This window comes from Phascolarctos cinereus, unplaced genomic scaffold (genome assembly GCF_003287225.1).
Source record: "Phascolarctos cinereus isolate Bilbo 61053 unplaced genomic scaffold, phaCin_HiC Scaffold_726;HRSCAF=1367, whole genome shotgun sequence".
Lineage (NCBI taxonomy): Eukaryota > Metazoa > Chordata > Mammalia > Diprotodontia > Phascolarctidae > Phascolarctos > Phascolarctos cinereus.
Window position 1 is genome coordinate 391,351,337 of NW_027556098.1, and position 16,467 is coordinate 391,367,803.

The 16,467-nt window shown below is 44.6% G+C and overlaps 1 protein-coding gene across 3 annotated transcripts in view; it reads right to left on the bottom strand.

Annotated features, from left to right (window-relative positions):
- UBE4B (ubiquitination factor E4B) overlaps positions 1–16,047 on the bottom strand; it is a 135,581-nt gene extending 119,534 nt beyond the window's left edge. The window contains exon 1 of one of the 3 annotated variants that reach the window (XM_078145683.1): positions 15,840–16,047. In XM_078145683.1, the coding sequence (XP_078001809.1) occupies positions 15,840–15,863 (24 nt within the window). In that variant the 5' untranslated portion in view covers positions 15,864–16,047. The remainder of the gene's footprint in view (positions 1–15,839) is intronic. The other 2 variants (XM_020974176.2, XM_020974185.2) reach the window with 2 other exon arrangements.
- Positions 16,048–16,467: the final 420 nt, after the last annotated feature.

A 16,467-nucleotide genomic window follows, 5' to 3' on the forward strand; every position in this document is an offset into this window, starting at 1 on the left:
AGGAATTCACCAATGGGAGAAGGGGGCCAGTAATGGCATAGGAATGTTCCAGGAATGAGACAGCAACTATGCTGTCCTAGAGAAATCCACCAAATCAGAAAGGAGCTCAGCCAGGAGGGGATGGTATATGGCGCAAAATCCAGCACTCAACTAACAGAGAACTAAATCATCCCCTTCAAGCTTCACTGGGTCAAGGGCAGAAGTTCCTGAGCAAGCCTAAGGTCAGCAGGAGTACCCACATGTTAACAAATGATGTCACAAAATGAAACCATTTCAAAATTATTGCTTGTCCCAAGTAATTAGCACACCACTGGAGATCTACATAAAAAAGATGATTCTGATAGCAGTATAAAGGTTGGAGGAGGGGAGACAATAAAGAATTCTTAGGTTATGACAACAGTTGAGGCACCTGGTATCAATGGCATACTAGAGAGGCCACAGGAAGAACCAAGAGGAGGGAGTGGATTCAGAACTGCAACTGACAGGCACCAGGAACTGACTAGACACGAGCTAAGGAAGAAAGGAGAATCCAACAGAAATCCAAGATTATTAATGGAGGAGCCATACAACGGTGAGAAGGAGCAGCAAAGGCCAGAGAAGTGAAGATAAGGATAAGGTTTTTGACAACCAAAGGAGCCCACAGAACATCCAGGTAGAGATGACCTGAGGGCAGCAGGAGTGCCAATTTAAAGAACTCAGAAGAGAGGGAGGGTCCAGAAATGGAGATTTGATAGTAAAGTACAAAAGGTGATAGCTGAAGCCCTAAGGGTGAAGAGACTGCCAAGTGACTGCCAAGTGTAAGAAGAGTAGGAAAGAAGGCGGGTTATAAAGGTTTTAAAAGCCAAATCGGATTTTATATTTGTTCTTTAAGAGAGCCCCTGGAGTTTATTAAATGGGGGCAGGGGCGACACTTTTAGAAGATCACTGGGACAAGACGGGATGGGAGAACCAGGGCAGGCAGAGCCACCCGCAGTTATTGCTATAATTCAGGTCTGACGCAGTAAGGGCCTACATCAGGGTGCCTTGCTGTGTGAGCCGGGAGAAGACAGTGTATAAGGCGAATCTGTGAAGGCAGAAACAACAAAACTTGGCAACAAACTGGTTCTGTAGGGTAAGTGGGAGGGAAGATTCCAGGATGATACTGAGGCTGTGAGCTTGGGCAATTGGAACAGGGTGGTGCTCACCCAGTGCTGAGCACAAGGGGGGTTACGTTCTTGTAGTACAGTAAGCTGTCCAGGTCAGCCACTTAACTTGCAGGCCTTAAGGGGAATAGGACTGCTGTCTTCAAAAATCAAATGGAAGAGGAATTAAGAGTTATTTTGCTTGGCTGAAGAGGACAAACTGAAGCAGATTTTGGCTCCATACAAGTACAAACTTGCTAATAATGAAAGCTGTGTAAAAACAATGGCTGCTTTAGGAAGCTGTGAACTCCACATCACTGGAGGTCTTCAAGGGTAGGCTGCGTGATCACTTTTCTAGAACATCCTAAGTAGGTGAGTGTCATTATTCAGGTAAATTTTGGACTGGATGACCTTGGCAGTCCTTCCTAACGCTGAGATGCTATGATTCAGTACAAGTCAGCAATGTGACGCAGCAGCCAAAGAGCCAATGTGATGGGGAGCTGCATTAGCCAAGGCTGCACCCCGCTTCAGGGAGGTGCGAGCACGTCCGCTGCTCTGCTGTGCTCCAACCACCTCTGGGTATCACGTTTTCGATGCCACAGGGGGTGCCAGGGTGGTAAAGTAGCAAGATTAATGGATTTGGGGCTACTCTGCCACTGATGAATCGTGTGACTTTTGGCAAGTCCCTCCTTCCCCTCTCTGGGGCTGAGTTCCCTCAACTGTAAAACAAGAGGACTGGACTAAGTGGTCTCCCAGGTCCTCTTCAGCTCTCAATCTATGACGCTGTGGCCAGTGGCCAGAGGGCAGTCATCAAGACGATGAAGAGACTCAAATCCAGGGCTGGGGCAAGCAGACAGGGCTTAGCCCAGAAGAGAGAAGCCCTAGAGTGGGGCATGGGATAAATGCTGGGATTTGTGAAGAGCTGTCAGGCAGGAGGGGGAAGCAGATGTGTGTTCCTTGGCCCCAGGAGACAGAGCTAGGAAGAACAAGGAGGAGCTGACAAGAGACAGACTTCAGCACAACCTATGGCAAGACTGCGCAGCAGCCCGGCAATCCCAGGGCCACACTCCCCTGGGACCCAATGGGATCTCGGTCACCTGAGGCCTCAATGCAGATGCTGGACGCCTATTTACTAGACGCCACAGAAATAACCCTGACCTAGAACTGGGGAGACAGAAGGACCTCTGAAGTCCCTTCCTATACACAGATCTGTTTTGCTTTACTTTGTTACCAGGGAAGGCTTTTATTTGGGCAGGAAGGGGGTACAGGGTGTGTGTGAGATAGTGATAGAGAGAATTTTTTAAAAAAGGAAAGACAAAAGAGTATCAGTGGAATATTCAAAAATGCACAGAAGAGGGCAGAAGGACCCAGACAAGCAAGGCTCTGAAGTGGAGGATGAGGCTGACAACTGGGGCAGCTCTGCCTCGTTTAAGGCCAATTCACAAGCAAGTCAAGATATCACCCATTTAGAAAACTGCTGTACATAACAGGGATTTCACCGTTTTGTACACCATTGTCTTTTTCTGTTCTTTGTATGTGAAAATTGTCATGCTTTCAGTATTTTTCAAGTCCATAATAAAAATTTTTTAAAGACCTTTAAAAGACCCTCTCAACTCTAATTCTAGAAAACCTATGAATGAGAACATCTAAGTGGACTTTCTTATGAAAATTAACATCAAGCAGAATGAATAATAACATATAGCTCCTTAAGGTTTACAAAGTACTGTCCTCACAATGACTCTGAGTCAGCTAATACAAATCACTGTACTCATTTTACTGATGAGGAAACTGGGGCACAGAGAAATTAAGTGACTCCCTCCCTGGGTCACACGGCTAAGTAAACATCCAAGCTAGGACCTGAATTTGAGTTTTCCCCAAGACCAATACTTTTTTCATTACACTATGCTGACCCACTTCTCTAATATGACTTCAACTCTAACCTGAAAGAAAAAAAGGACATTATTTTAAAATTGGAAAAAATCTAAGGAGTGCTAGTGGGTAAATACAAAGCCAACTGATTATGTTATAGTATTAGAATCCAATATTTGAAATCTGATCTGTGGAAAAGTTGGCTGGCAAAAGAAAAAACGATTCCAAATCCTCTCCTGGCTCCAGGTAGCTTCTCCAGCTTCCCAGGGATTCTCTACCTTTTCATCTTCATCTCTCTCTTGCCCTCTCCCGGGACCCTTCAAATCCCAGCTGGAACCCCACCTTCCACAGGAAACCTTTGTCAATGCCGTGCTAGTGCCGTCCCTTCAGTCATTCTATCCAGTTTATCCTGTCCATATTTTATGTGTAAATATTTGTTTGCACGTAATCTCCTCCATTAGAGTGTGACTGTCTTCAGACCAGGGCCTATTTTTGTCTTTGTCTTTGTGTCCTTAGTGTTCAACCAGGTACCTAGTACACAGCAGGCACTTAATAAATGCATAATGACTACTGACTGACATGGCCAAGGTAGAAATTCATTTTGCTTTACTATGCGTATTTGTTACTAGGGTTTTGTTCCTCTCTTTTTTTTTTTCTTAATTAGAAGGATATGGGAGAGGAAGAGAAAATAAATGCTTGTTAATTAGAAAAAAATACTTGTTAAAAATAAATGACGCAGGGGCAACTAGATGGCACACTGGATAGAGCACCGGCCCTGGAGTCAGGAGGACCTGAGTTCAAATCAGGCCTCAGACACATGATACTCACTAGTTGTGTGACCCTGGGAAAGTCACTTAACCCTAATTGCCTCGCAAAAATAAAAATAAATTAAAAATAAATGACCCAACAATTCTACTACTGGATTTATAATAGCCTATGAACCTCTCTGTACGACAATATTTATAGCTGAATTATTTGCAATAGCAAAAAAAAAAAATGGAAACAAACTCTGTGCCCAATGATTGGGAAAGAACCAATTACATTGTGCCATGTGAACATAATGGTATATTACCACCCTAAGAAGTAAGGAAGGCGAAGAATTCAAAGAAATGTGCTAAGACTTACACAAAGCTATGCAAAGAGAAGAAAACAGGTCCAAAAGAACAACACACAGGAATGGCAACTATGGACAACGCTGATACTGCTCTGGTTGAGTGCAAGATATGAAGTAAACTGACTCTCAAGGTTCACCTCATACGTGGTAATTTGTAATGGTAAAGACAACAAAAATCCATCAGTGTGGAAGGTCTGGGCAAAGGCAGGCACACTGTGACCTGGTCCAGCTATTCTGGATATTAAGACCCAGTAATCCCACTCCTGAGAAAATATAGCCCAAAGGGGTAGAGACAGAGGTCAGACACAAAGATCCAACGTAAAACAACCCATCTGTAGCAACACCTTTTCTGGACATGCATGTGCTGGAGAATAGCAGGAAAAAAACCACGGTGAATTATTATAACAGATTATTCTTAAAAAATTAATACTTTCATATGTGTTTTATAAATTGTATGTATATTGTTTTCACACACACATGCTAGAAGGCAAGATCCTGGAGGGCAAGAACTGTCACTTATGTTTTGGTGCCCTTAGTAGCAGGCACAGTGTCTGGCCTAACAAATTCGTGCCATCTTTGTCATTTCTTACTCAAAGAAACATTGCAAGATTTATATGAACTGATGCAGAATAAAATAAACGGAAGACAAAGAATATAAATATCTGTAAAAGAAAACAGAATTCTGAACTACTGTAAAACCAGCAAAGGTCCTGGAGAAGAGGTAATAAAACTAACCAATTACTATGGGCAGGGAAGCAGCAGATGCCTAGGACAGAATTTTGTTTACATTTTCTGAGAGTCACTGTATCCAAGTGGTTTCCCTTAACTGTTACTTCTTTGTTACAAAAGTGACATTTGGGTGGGATGGGAGCAAGAGGTACAGAAATGAATGATGCAAAAACAAAAGGCATCAATAAAACTTAATTTTAAAAATTATTAAAGATGCCCAGTCTTTCTTTTAAGAAACAAGAATAACCAAGCCATACAGCTCCACATAGAAATCATTGGCAATCATGGGCTAGGTTTCTGCTTAACCGTTTTCAAGGATTTTTTCATTTGGCTGATTTTGTATGCTTTCTTAAAAGAAAATTAATCAATAAAACAAGTTTCTTTTAGAAACTGTGCAGTGCAAGCATAACCCATATCAAATTGCTTCGAGGAATGGGGGCAACGAGAGAATTTGGAACTCAAAATTTTTATAAATGAAGGCTAAAAATTGTCTTTACGATGTAATTGGGGGGTGTTATTAAAGGAAATAAAAAACTGTGGTGCTTTCAATGATGCCAGAGTGCTTGCTAACACAAACGTCTGTCATGTTCACATCAATATTCTTACACTGACAACAAATTATTTCAAATCACAAAATACCACACAATCTCAAGTGACCCAAAGGCCAAAGGAAAGTTAGAAGGTAGACACAACCAAGCTGGAAGACATCAGCTATTTGTCATACAAGAAGTGGCAGTAAAGACTTCATCAAGGATGCTATGACCACAACAGAAGGTAAGCCTGTCAGATGCTGGGAATACAGTATAACATGCACATCCCTGCACTCATCTGGCTACGTGAAATGTTAAAAGAACCAGAGAAAAACACGTGAAGAGGATTCGCTAGGCAGGAGATACAGAAAGATATGGGTAAGGACGCAAGGAGGGAGAATACCCCGTCTGATGAGATCACAGACCCACTAAAGTTCTGAAGTATGGATAAATTGGGCAAGAAAATACGCTGAATCAGTGCAAACCCATTACTATCCCTGGGAAAACAGGTCTAAGCACATAGCCTAGCTACCGAGATCCCACTACCATGGTATGTGAAAGACAGTAAGTATGCAGTATGTAAACATGCGGTTAGTCGTGATTCCTTAGTAGGACTCCTACAGAGATCAACCTTAATCAAGTTCTATACAACAATTAATTCACTGTGAATACTCTACACCAGACCTTCTATCTGCAGTGTTCTGCAATTTATAAAGTGTTTTTATATACATTGTCTCACGTGGTTTCTATGAATAGAATGACATTAAGTGCTTGTCTTAGGGCTTCAAAGGCAGAAAATATGAAAACTTTAAAAGAGTAAGAATTGGGTTCCAAGAAGAAGTCCCATCCCAAAATGTTTACAATTCAATGGTCTAGTATAGGCTAGCCCTTACACATCTTGACATTTAACAGTACTGTCACACTTTCACTTGGTTAAATCACGATTTTACAGAATCACATGATTGCAGACGTTGTATTCACTGTCTCGGCTGCCATATTACACCAGTCACTGACTGAACTTTTAGTCCCCTAGAGTAGGCTCTGTAGGATGAACCGCTCTCTAGCCACAACTCCCCCTTTACTGTACTAAGGATTTTTTTTAACCTAAGTGTAAGATTTAACATTTACCCCCCATTAGTAGCAAGGTACCATGAGGGAAAGACAAGGGGCAGCATGGGCCAGGCAAGTCAAACCACCAGCAGCACCTTTACCACCATCTCCCCTCAGATCTCAATGGTGACAGCCCAGGACCCTAAGCCCAAGAGCCTTGGGAAAAGCACTGCTTTTAGCCCCATGCTCAGCAATCATCCTGGAAAGCAGCCCCCAGGGAGCCCCACTGGCAACAGCCCCAGCTCCTGAAGACCCATAAAAGAAAGTTCTAGCCACCAAAGTCCTGGGCCCTGAAAGGGGGTTCAACAGCAGAAACTCACATGCTGATGGGTCTGCCTGCCCCAAGTCTCTCTCCACTCCAATCCGTTCTCCATTAAGTCACTAAAGTGATTTTCCTAAAGCACGGGACTGACCGTGTCACCTCCTTACTGAATAAACTCCAGAAGGTCCCTATCATCTCCAGGAGGAAATACCAAACGCTCTGCTGACATCTAAAGGCTTCAGAACGCAGCCCCCTCCTACCTTTCCAGTCTTCTTACACCTTCCTTCCCATCCACACTCTCTGATCCACTGCCAATGGCCTCCTACCTGTTCCACCACCAAGACCCTCCATCTCTCAGCTTTGGGCATTTTCTCTGGCTGTCCTCCAGGCCTGGAATGCTCTCTTCTCTCCTCAACTTCTACACTTCAAATTCTGACTAAAATCCTACCTTCTTCAGGAAGCCTTGCTCAACCCCAACCCCCCAAACTCTAGGGCCTTCCCTCCCTTAATTATTTCCTAGTTATCCAGTCAGCTTGCTTTCTGTGTATTTGTTTGCATGTTGCCTCCCCCATTAGACTGTAAGGTCCCTGAGGACAAGGACTGTCTTTTGCCTTCCTTTGTATTCCCACTCCCCCTTTAGCACAGTGATTGGCACATAGTAGGCACTTAATAAATGCTTACTGATTCACTGATATTACCATTTTATCAATGGAGATGACAGTAACAAGAGGCATGACCATGTGCTCTGCCTCTCCACCCTAAGGATCGTGAGATTCTGCCGTCTAACCTGCAAGTGAAAACTACTCTGCCTCTGCCATTAGAATGCCCTGAAGAGCAAAGACTACTCTTGTTAAATCAGCAAAGAGCCACAGCCCAGATCTCCGTGCAAGCTGATACCACACCAGAGTACTTCCGAGTCTGTCCATTCACTCACTTCTGGATCTATCTAACTGCCCTCCAGGCCAGCCTGGATCTTTTCACCATCTTTTCCATAAGATTAGCTTAAGCCTTTACCAAATGCTCTGCTTTTGCCATCTCTCTTCTGGACCTGATGTTTTAGAACATGGGTCCACAGTGAAGGATTGATTTGAGAACTATTTGCTACTAACTGTATCACTGAGAACCCGTGCAATGTCAAATACTACCATGACTGAGATGCAACAAGCTACCATCAAAAAACAAATCATCTATGGCATGGCAGAAGCTGTAAGAATGTCTCACGCTCAGGCACTAGATTCCAGTCTCCAGACAGCTCCTATCCAAAAATCCTATGCCAGATTTTTTTTAATTAGAAGAAATCATTCTGAAATGTCATTTCTAAGTTAACAATGAATAATCCTAAAATCATTTTTCTCAATAATTTGGCAAAAGGTAGATTTATATCAACATATCTGTGATTTTAAATTTCTCTCCCTGCTTTAATACTCTAATCCAGGGGTGAGGAACCCGCAGCCTCAGGGCTACAAGTGGCCTTCTAGGTCCCTAGGTGCGGCCTTTTGACTGAGCCCAAGTTTTTCGAACAAATCCTTTCAATAAGGGGATTTGTTCTGTGAAATCTGGATTCATTCAGAGTGCTGCACTTGAGCACCTGCAGGGCTACATGTGGCCTTGAGGCCGAAGGTTCCCCACCCCTGCAATCATTACAAAATATATTTGTTAGCCTTCCTTCCTCTCATCATAGCCCTTGCTTTTTATACAACCTCTTGAACTACAGAGACAACTGCTATAAACTAATAATAGGTAACACTTATTTAGTGTTTTAGAACCTACAGAGATCTTATAAACATTCTTGAACCTCCTAGTTATTAAGAGGAGGTAGGTATTACAGGTGTTATTATTCCGTTGTTTTGGTTTTTTTACAGTTCAGGAAACTGGGACCTAGAGAGATCATGTAGCTTGTCCATGGTCACAAAATAAGGTCAGAGGTGGAATCGGAACCCAGGTTTTCCTCCATCCAATTCCAGAATTATACAATACTATTCACTCCTTTTCCTATAATGATTTAAAATAAATATTAATTGAAAAATCAAAACATTAAAAACTTCTAAACAGAACAGTTTGGAGATGACAGAATAAGATGTAACTTGAATGAAAAATGCCTATTAGGGGAAAAAAATCTTTCCTTTAAATATCTCTGATAAGCTATCCCAGATATATAGGCCAAAAAAAAAAAGAACAAAGGATACAAATGATTAACAGCTACATGAAAGATTGCTCCAAATCACTAAGATGAGAAATGCAAATCAAAATCATCTGAGGTTTCACTTCCTATGAGCAAACTGGTAAAGATGTTGTTTGTCCTTTATTTCTGAAGAGGACCAATGACATCACAGTGTAATGTCTTGACTCCTGAGCCAACTGGATTTAAGTGAGGCAGAACTGCACAAAGTCATCCCCCTCGTGCTCTGCTCCAGAGCCATCGAAGTCCAGTGATGACAGAAGTCAGGAGGACTCACAGCGGATGACCGTGGACTCTGATGTCTGACAAAGGTCTAGGCGCTCCTCAGAGCCTGCTTCAGCAGCCTTCACAGCCGCTGGAACAAAACTGTTCTCATCTGCCCATTCTGCCAACTAAAGTCTTCAGCTGCTTAGACAGAAAGCCCCCTAACCCTCAACCTCGTTTAGCCTGTCTGCCAAGACAACTTGCTGGGGTGCGGCCACTGGGCATTCGCCAGCTTCGTGGAGCCACAGGTGAGAGCTGTAACAGGCTGGATACCAAAGGTGGATGAACAGCCCTGAATAGGGTTTGCAAGTCCTCATGCCAGAGGTGCTGGTCTTCCTTGAATGCCCATACACATTTATTAAGTACCTACTATGTACACAGTATATATAACACAGTGCCCGGTACATAACAATAAATGCTTATTGGTTCAACTTCAATAGGAGCTAGAGAAAATAAATATGAGGTACATCTTACCCTCAAAAAGATTACAACCTAAGTAATAAGACACATGCACGTATAAGCACAATACATATTAGAGCATAATAATGCCAATAAATGCTATGAAATCAAACGGGAAAAAAAAAACCAACAACTGAAGAAATCAAAGGTCCTTCCCAACAAAAAATGGTCAAGCATTAGGTAGCAATCAATGGGTTCCTAAGGAAGGAAATGACATTAAAAAAGGAAGATTCGTTTTCACAACTGTGTTGCTCCCTTTTGTCCCTATGGTCCAGAACTATGAAACTGTATTGCTGTAGGGAACTGCCCACCTGGGGCAGCCAGGTGGCTCAGTGGATACACTGCCAGGCCTGGAGTCAGGAAGACTCATCTTCCTGAGTTCAAATCTAGCCTCAAACATTTACTAGCGGCATAACCCTGGACGAGTCTGTTCACCTCAGTTTCCTCATCTGTAAAATGAGCTGGAAAAGTAAGTGGCAAACCACTCCAGTATCTTTTTTAGAATTAATCATATATTTAAAAAGGAAATACAAGCTGTACATAATATTCACATTTTGTGTACAGTCTTCTATTTCTGTTCTACAGTTTTTGTGGAAATTGTCTTATTTTATGTTTGTGTTCAGAATTAAAATAAAAATGAAGTTTAAAAACTATTAAATATGAATGAAACTGATAAAAGAGAAAAGTGATGAAATGGTGAGTGGAAAAAGCCAACAATTTCTTGAACACAAAAAACAAATATAAGAAAAAGATTGTGAAAACAATAGAAAGATGAAGATTTAAAAAAATAACAGAGGGCGGAAACAAAAATTGCCAGGCATCAAGGGAAAGCCAAAGAGCAAGGGCTGCAATCGCCCTGTCAAAGTAAAGACAGCAGCCAGGCTGGACACGCTCACTTCTCTCCCAGTGCCACTCCCTACTCTCTAGACTTTACACTGCAGCCTCAGCTCCATTCTAACAAAAGATGGGGAGTGGTATGTGTTGGAAGAGCTGTGGAGAGCAAAGCACACTGATACACTGTCGGTGGAGTTACGAATTGTTCCAACCATTATGCAAAGTTATGTACAATTACGCTAACAAAGGGGAAGGGAGTAAACATTTATATAGCATCTACTATGTGACAGGCACCCTGCTTTTAATAATAATGATGATGACATTTATGCAGTACTTATTATGTGCTGGGCACCATGCCTTACAAATACTATCCGATCCTCCCAAGGATCCTAGGAGGGAGGTGTTATTATTATCTCCGTTTTCCAGATAAGGAAACTGAGGTAAACTGCGGTTAAGTGACTTGCCCAGGGTCATACAGCTAGTAAATGTCTGAGAGTAGATTTGAACTCAGGTCTTCCTGACTCCAGGCTAGAGCTCTATCTATATCACTACCAGGTCAAAGGCAGAAAGGTCCCGCACTCACCAAAATACTTATAACTAAAATCTCTTCTTTCACAAGATGCTTTCCCCAACCTCTCTTTAATTCTTTAATTCTAGTGCCTTTAATTCTCGTACACAGCTTGCTTTCTATTTGTTGGAATGTTTTCTCCCTTGTTAATTATAAGTTCCTTGAGAACAGGGATTGCCCTTTGTCTCTTTTTGGATGCCCTGCAGTTGATCAATTGATCGATTGATAGATAACAGCATTTTTTTCAGAAGCAAAGAACTGGAAACAGGATGGATGCCCATAAACTGTAGAACGGCTAACACTGTGGAACAAGATCATGGAGTCAGAGATTTGGAGCTGCAAGGGAACTGAAGAGGCCATCTAGTTCAACCCTCTAATTTTACAAATGAGAAAACTGAGGCACCAAAAGATGAAGTGATTTGTCCAGGGGTCACAGAGCTCAGAAGCATGTGAGATGGGATTTGAACCCAAGTCCTTCCTGACTCTTGAATCCCTCAATCCCCCTATCCACTGTCCCAAAATACCATTCATTACATGAACAGAATGGAATATCCCTGCACCGTGAGAAATGACCATAAGATCACAGATGTAGAAGTGGACGGTACCTCAAAGGTCATAAGGTCCAACTTGATTTTACAAATAAAGAAACTGATACTGAGGAAGGTGAAGAATGTGAGAGCCCACCAACAAACCCAGGCCCTCCGCTGGCAGAGCCGCAGCTTTAGAGTGGCCACTGAACAGGAAAAATACAGAAAAGCCCTGGAAATCTTACATGAGCTGTGACAAAATTCAGTCAGCAGAACCAGGAGGAGGGCCTACAAAATTACTTCAACAATATAAATGGAAAGAACAAAGGTTTGAAATGGAATACTGTGTAACTGTAACAAGCAAGCGTGACCCTGAATAAGGGATAAGAAAATGCATCTCCCCCATTGTGGAGGTAGAACACTGCAGATACTGTCAAACTAGGCTGACTGGGCTGGGCTGGTTAAACTGCTCTTCTCTTGTCTTCAATCAATCAATAAACATTTACTAAGCACCCACTATATACCAGGCACTGTGCATAAGCCACTGCCTTGTTCTTCCTTGTTATGGAGGACAGATCTCCAGGTAGTGGAGAGGGAGGAGGAATATGTTAGAGATGATGTCGTAAAAATATATATATGCATGTCAACAAAAAAATGTTAACGCCTCTCCTTTAACCCAATTTCTTCACTTTATAATCACCTAACTACTAAACTGATACTATAAGCAACTTTTCTTGTTTGATTTTTAATTAGAGCAGGATCATCTATAGAAGCAATCACCAACTCTGAAGAGTCAATGACCTAACAGTGTGAGAGAATGAGAGGGCAGACTGAAAACAGATGTAAGGGTTGCTTCCTCTCAAAAGAATGGAAGTGCCTCGAAGGGAAGGATGGTTTTGTTACTGTCTTCTTATCCCCGGCATCTTGCACAGAGCAGGCAACTACCAAATGTGAATCAGCTCCAGATACCAAACCACAAAGGCTTACACAAGTGCCAAAGGAACGGCCAGTATCCCTTGGGACTGGAGAAGAGAACATGTCTGACTGGAAGAAGGGGCAGCATCTGAGCCAGTCTTCAAGAACTGGGAGGCTATTCATTGGGGGGGAGACAGAGAGAGAGAGACAGCAGCCGATGGGGGATGGGGCCCTGTCCAAACAGCCGAGCAGGGACAGCACGGTGGGAGCAGAGGGCACGTCGGAGAGGGCTGGGCAGTCTCGATGACTGAGACCAGATGCCACTTCTCAGCTTCCCCAGGAGTATGATGCTGCTCTACAAATGGCCTGTTTGAAAGGTCGGAGGCACAGGTCGGGGCAGTCCTGGCTTTCAAAAGGGTAAAGTACCATATCACAATTTCCCAATCTGACTCCCCCCCCCAATAAGCCTGCCCTATTGCAGGGGAGTTTTAATACCTAAGTAAATACACTGACCACTGTGGTTAAAACAGCCACACGGAAGCCTTGTTACAACTAACCTTACAGTTTACTGCTTTCTTCTGTTCACTATGGTGTAATTCTTTGTAAACTATTTAAGGAACTCTGAGGGAGCTACCACAGCCCTGCTTTACGAAAATCATCTTCAAGAAGCAGAGAAAAGGGGCAGCCAGGTGGTGCAGTGGATAGAGCACCAGCCCTGAAGTCAGGGGGACCTGAGTTCAAATGCGGCCTCAGACACACAACTCTCAGTAGCTGTGTGACTCTGGGCAAGTCACTGAACCCCAACTGCCTCACAAAAAAAAAAAGAAAGAAAAAGCTGAGAAAGGAATCTGTGTAATTCCTTTTAGATACAACAGGAACAAATGAAAATGAAATACTTTTAAGTTCTTCATGCATGTTATCTCATTTAATTTTCACAACAATCCAGTGGGGTAGGTGCTATGTAAAATATCTCCATTTAACAGATAAAGAAATTGAGTTCCAAAGAGCCTAAGCAACTGACTATGTGCCAGAGTCAGAATTCAAACCCAGAAGTCTCTGGACACCAAGGTCAACTGGACAATTAACGTTAATGACTTCCTGCCCGGTCTCTGCCACAGCAAAAAATGCCTACCAGTCTGAAAGGAACGGAAACGTAAAGTACAAAGCAGGAGTCAAGAGGTGACGTGACAAGTCCTAAAGAAAAGGCTGCCTGTCAAGCCAGGAGCTAACCTGGACCTCCCTGGTAAATACTCAAGACAATGTCTGCCAGCCAGGCAACTGGTGTCTATCAAGTGCCTACTGTGTGGTGGGTACTGGGCCAAGTGCTGGGAGCTCCTGGAGAAAGCAGGGACCGAGTGGTCTGTCTGGAGCTTTTTGAGGGCCTTTCTCTGTACTCCCCACGCTTACTCAGCACAGTACCCAAGGCACAGCAGGCAGTAGTAGACCACCAGGTCTACAGAGCTAACTGCTCCAGCTAATTAGACGGGCAGACTGACAAGCAGAGTTCTCGGGCATCTTCAAGGGATCATTTAAAAAAAGAAAACCCGTGACACATTGGAAGATTGTGTTGTTGCTGTTGTTTTTAAAGAAGATAACTTTCAGGTCCCCGAGGTGAGGAACTTTTAAAATGAAAATAACTGTGGAGTTCAGCTCAACCTTCCCACCTTCTCATCCAAATCCATCCCATCTCTGAGAACGAGGATACACGAGGAACCTTCATTCCCTCCTTCCTAAAGAGTTACCCACCCAAGTTTGTGGGAAGTCCAGGTTCCCCCACAGGGGAGCAGCCCTGCGGCAGAAGCACAGCTTTTCAATGCCACCGCCCACCCCACCCCCACACATATTCACTATACTCTATCCCCCGCTCATTCACATACACTCAACCTTACACACTCACACATACTCTGTCGTAGTCAATCTCACACAAAATCACTGACACTCAGTCACATATATTTGCTCACATTCTCTATCACACACATATTCACTCAGTCCTACACATACTCTATCACACACTCATACATATTCTATTACATACACATTCACTCTCAGTCTGTCTCACACACATACACACTAACAATACTCAATCTCAGTCTCACACACACACTCAGAATACTATCACACTCAGTCTCAAACATATAGACACAATAACTATCACACTCAGTCACAGACACATACACTCACAACACTCTTATCACACAATCTCTCACACTACACATAATACTCTATCACACACTCAGTCTCACATACACCTCAGAACACTATCATTTCAGTCAGACACAATATTCTATCACACTCAGTCACACACGGACACTCACAACACTATCTCATGCTCAGTCTCAAATATACACACACAATACTCTTACCACACAATCTCACACATACACACTCAATACTATCACAGTCTCACACACAACACAACCCCAACACTTACACAGACTCCCAACACAGAGTCAACACTATCACACACTCAGTCTCACACACATACACACTCCCAAAACTCTAACACACTCATTCACACACATATACACTCCCAACACTATCACAGGCTCACACATATAGTCATACATATACTTTCTCAACACTCTATCACACATATACTCCTATCACCCTGTGTCTCAGTCATACACATATACACACATCCCTCTATCACCCAGTCACACACACACACACACTCCCAACACTCTACCACACTGTCTCACACACATATACACACACAACCCTCTCAGTTTCACACACTCAGTCACACACTCTCCCAACACTCTATCACTGTCTCATACACGTGTACACACACAACACTGAGTCACTCACACATATGCTCTCAATGCTGCGCGCGCACACACGAGATACTCTATCACACTGTCTCACACACGCGCACACACACACATCGCTCTTGTGTCACACTCAGTCACACACACACCACTCTCCCAACACTATCACTGTCACACATGTACACACACAACACTCAGTCACACACACATGCTCTCAGCGCAGCACACGCGCGCACACGAGATACTCTATTACACTGTCTCACACACGTACACACACACACAGCTCTTGTGTCACACACTCAGTCATATACACACTCTCCCAACACTCAATCACTGTCTCACACACATAACAGTCACACACACATATGCTCTCGGCGCGGCGCGCGCACACACAAGATACTCTATCACACTGTCTCACACCCATGTACAAACACACCACTCAGTCTCACAGTCAGTCACACACGTACACACACACCACTCTCAGTCTCACACACTCAGTCACACATATACTCTCCCAGCGCACACACACACCACTCTATTCCACTGTCTCACACACACACACTCTCACTCACACTGGCCCTCCGCCTCACCTCATCAGCGCTCAGCTCCTCCATCGCTTTCCTCTTAATGGTGAAAGGCGTCGGGGAAGGGGGCGTGGGGGCCGGGCCGGGCCCAGGTATCGGCGGCTCGCTGCACGGGGCCGGCCGGGCGGGATCCCCGACGGGGCGCTCTCAGAATTGCATAGTCAGAGGAGAGGAGAGGAAGAGGGGCCCCCGAGGAGCTGCGCCCTGGGCGGCCAGGGGAGCTCCGCCTGGGCGCTGAGGCCGCCCGCGCCGCTGGGGGCGGGAGGCGCCCGGCCCGGCCCGGCCCGGCTCGCCCGCCGGGCTGGCTCCTCGTGGCGGCCGCTGCAAGCTGCACCCTGGGAGCTCGCTCGCTCCCGCGCCCCTCGCCTCGCCCAGGCTCGGCTCGGCTCTGGCGGTCCTTTGGGCCCCGGCGGCTGCGGGCTGCGGGCGGGATGAGCGCCGAGGTACTGCGGGGCCGGAGCCTCCCGGACAGCCTCTGACCCTGCCGCCGCTGCCGCCGCCTCCTCGGGCAAGGCCGGCCGCCACGCCACGCCACGCCACGCCCCGCCCCGCCCCGCTCCGCCGGCCTGTGTGCCCGCCCGCCCGCCTGCCTGCGCGCCAGAGCCCCTCCGGGGGCCGGGGAAGGGGCCGGGAG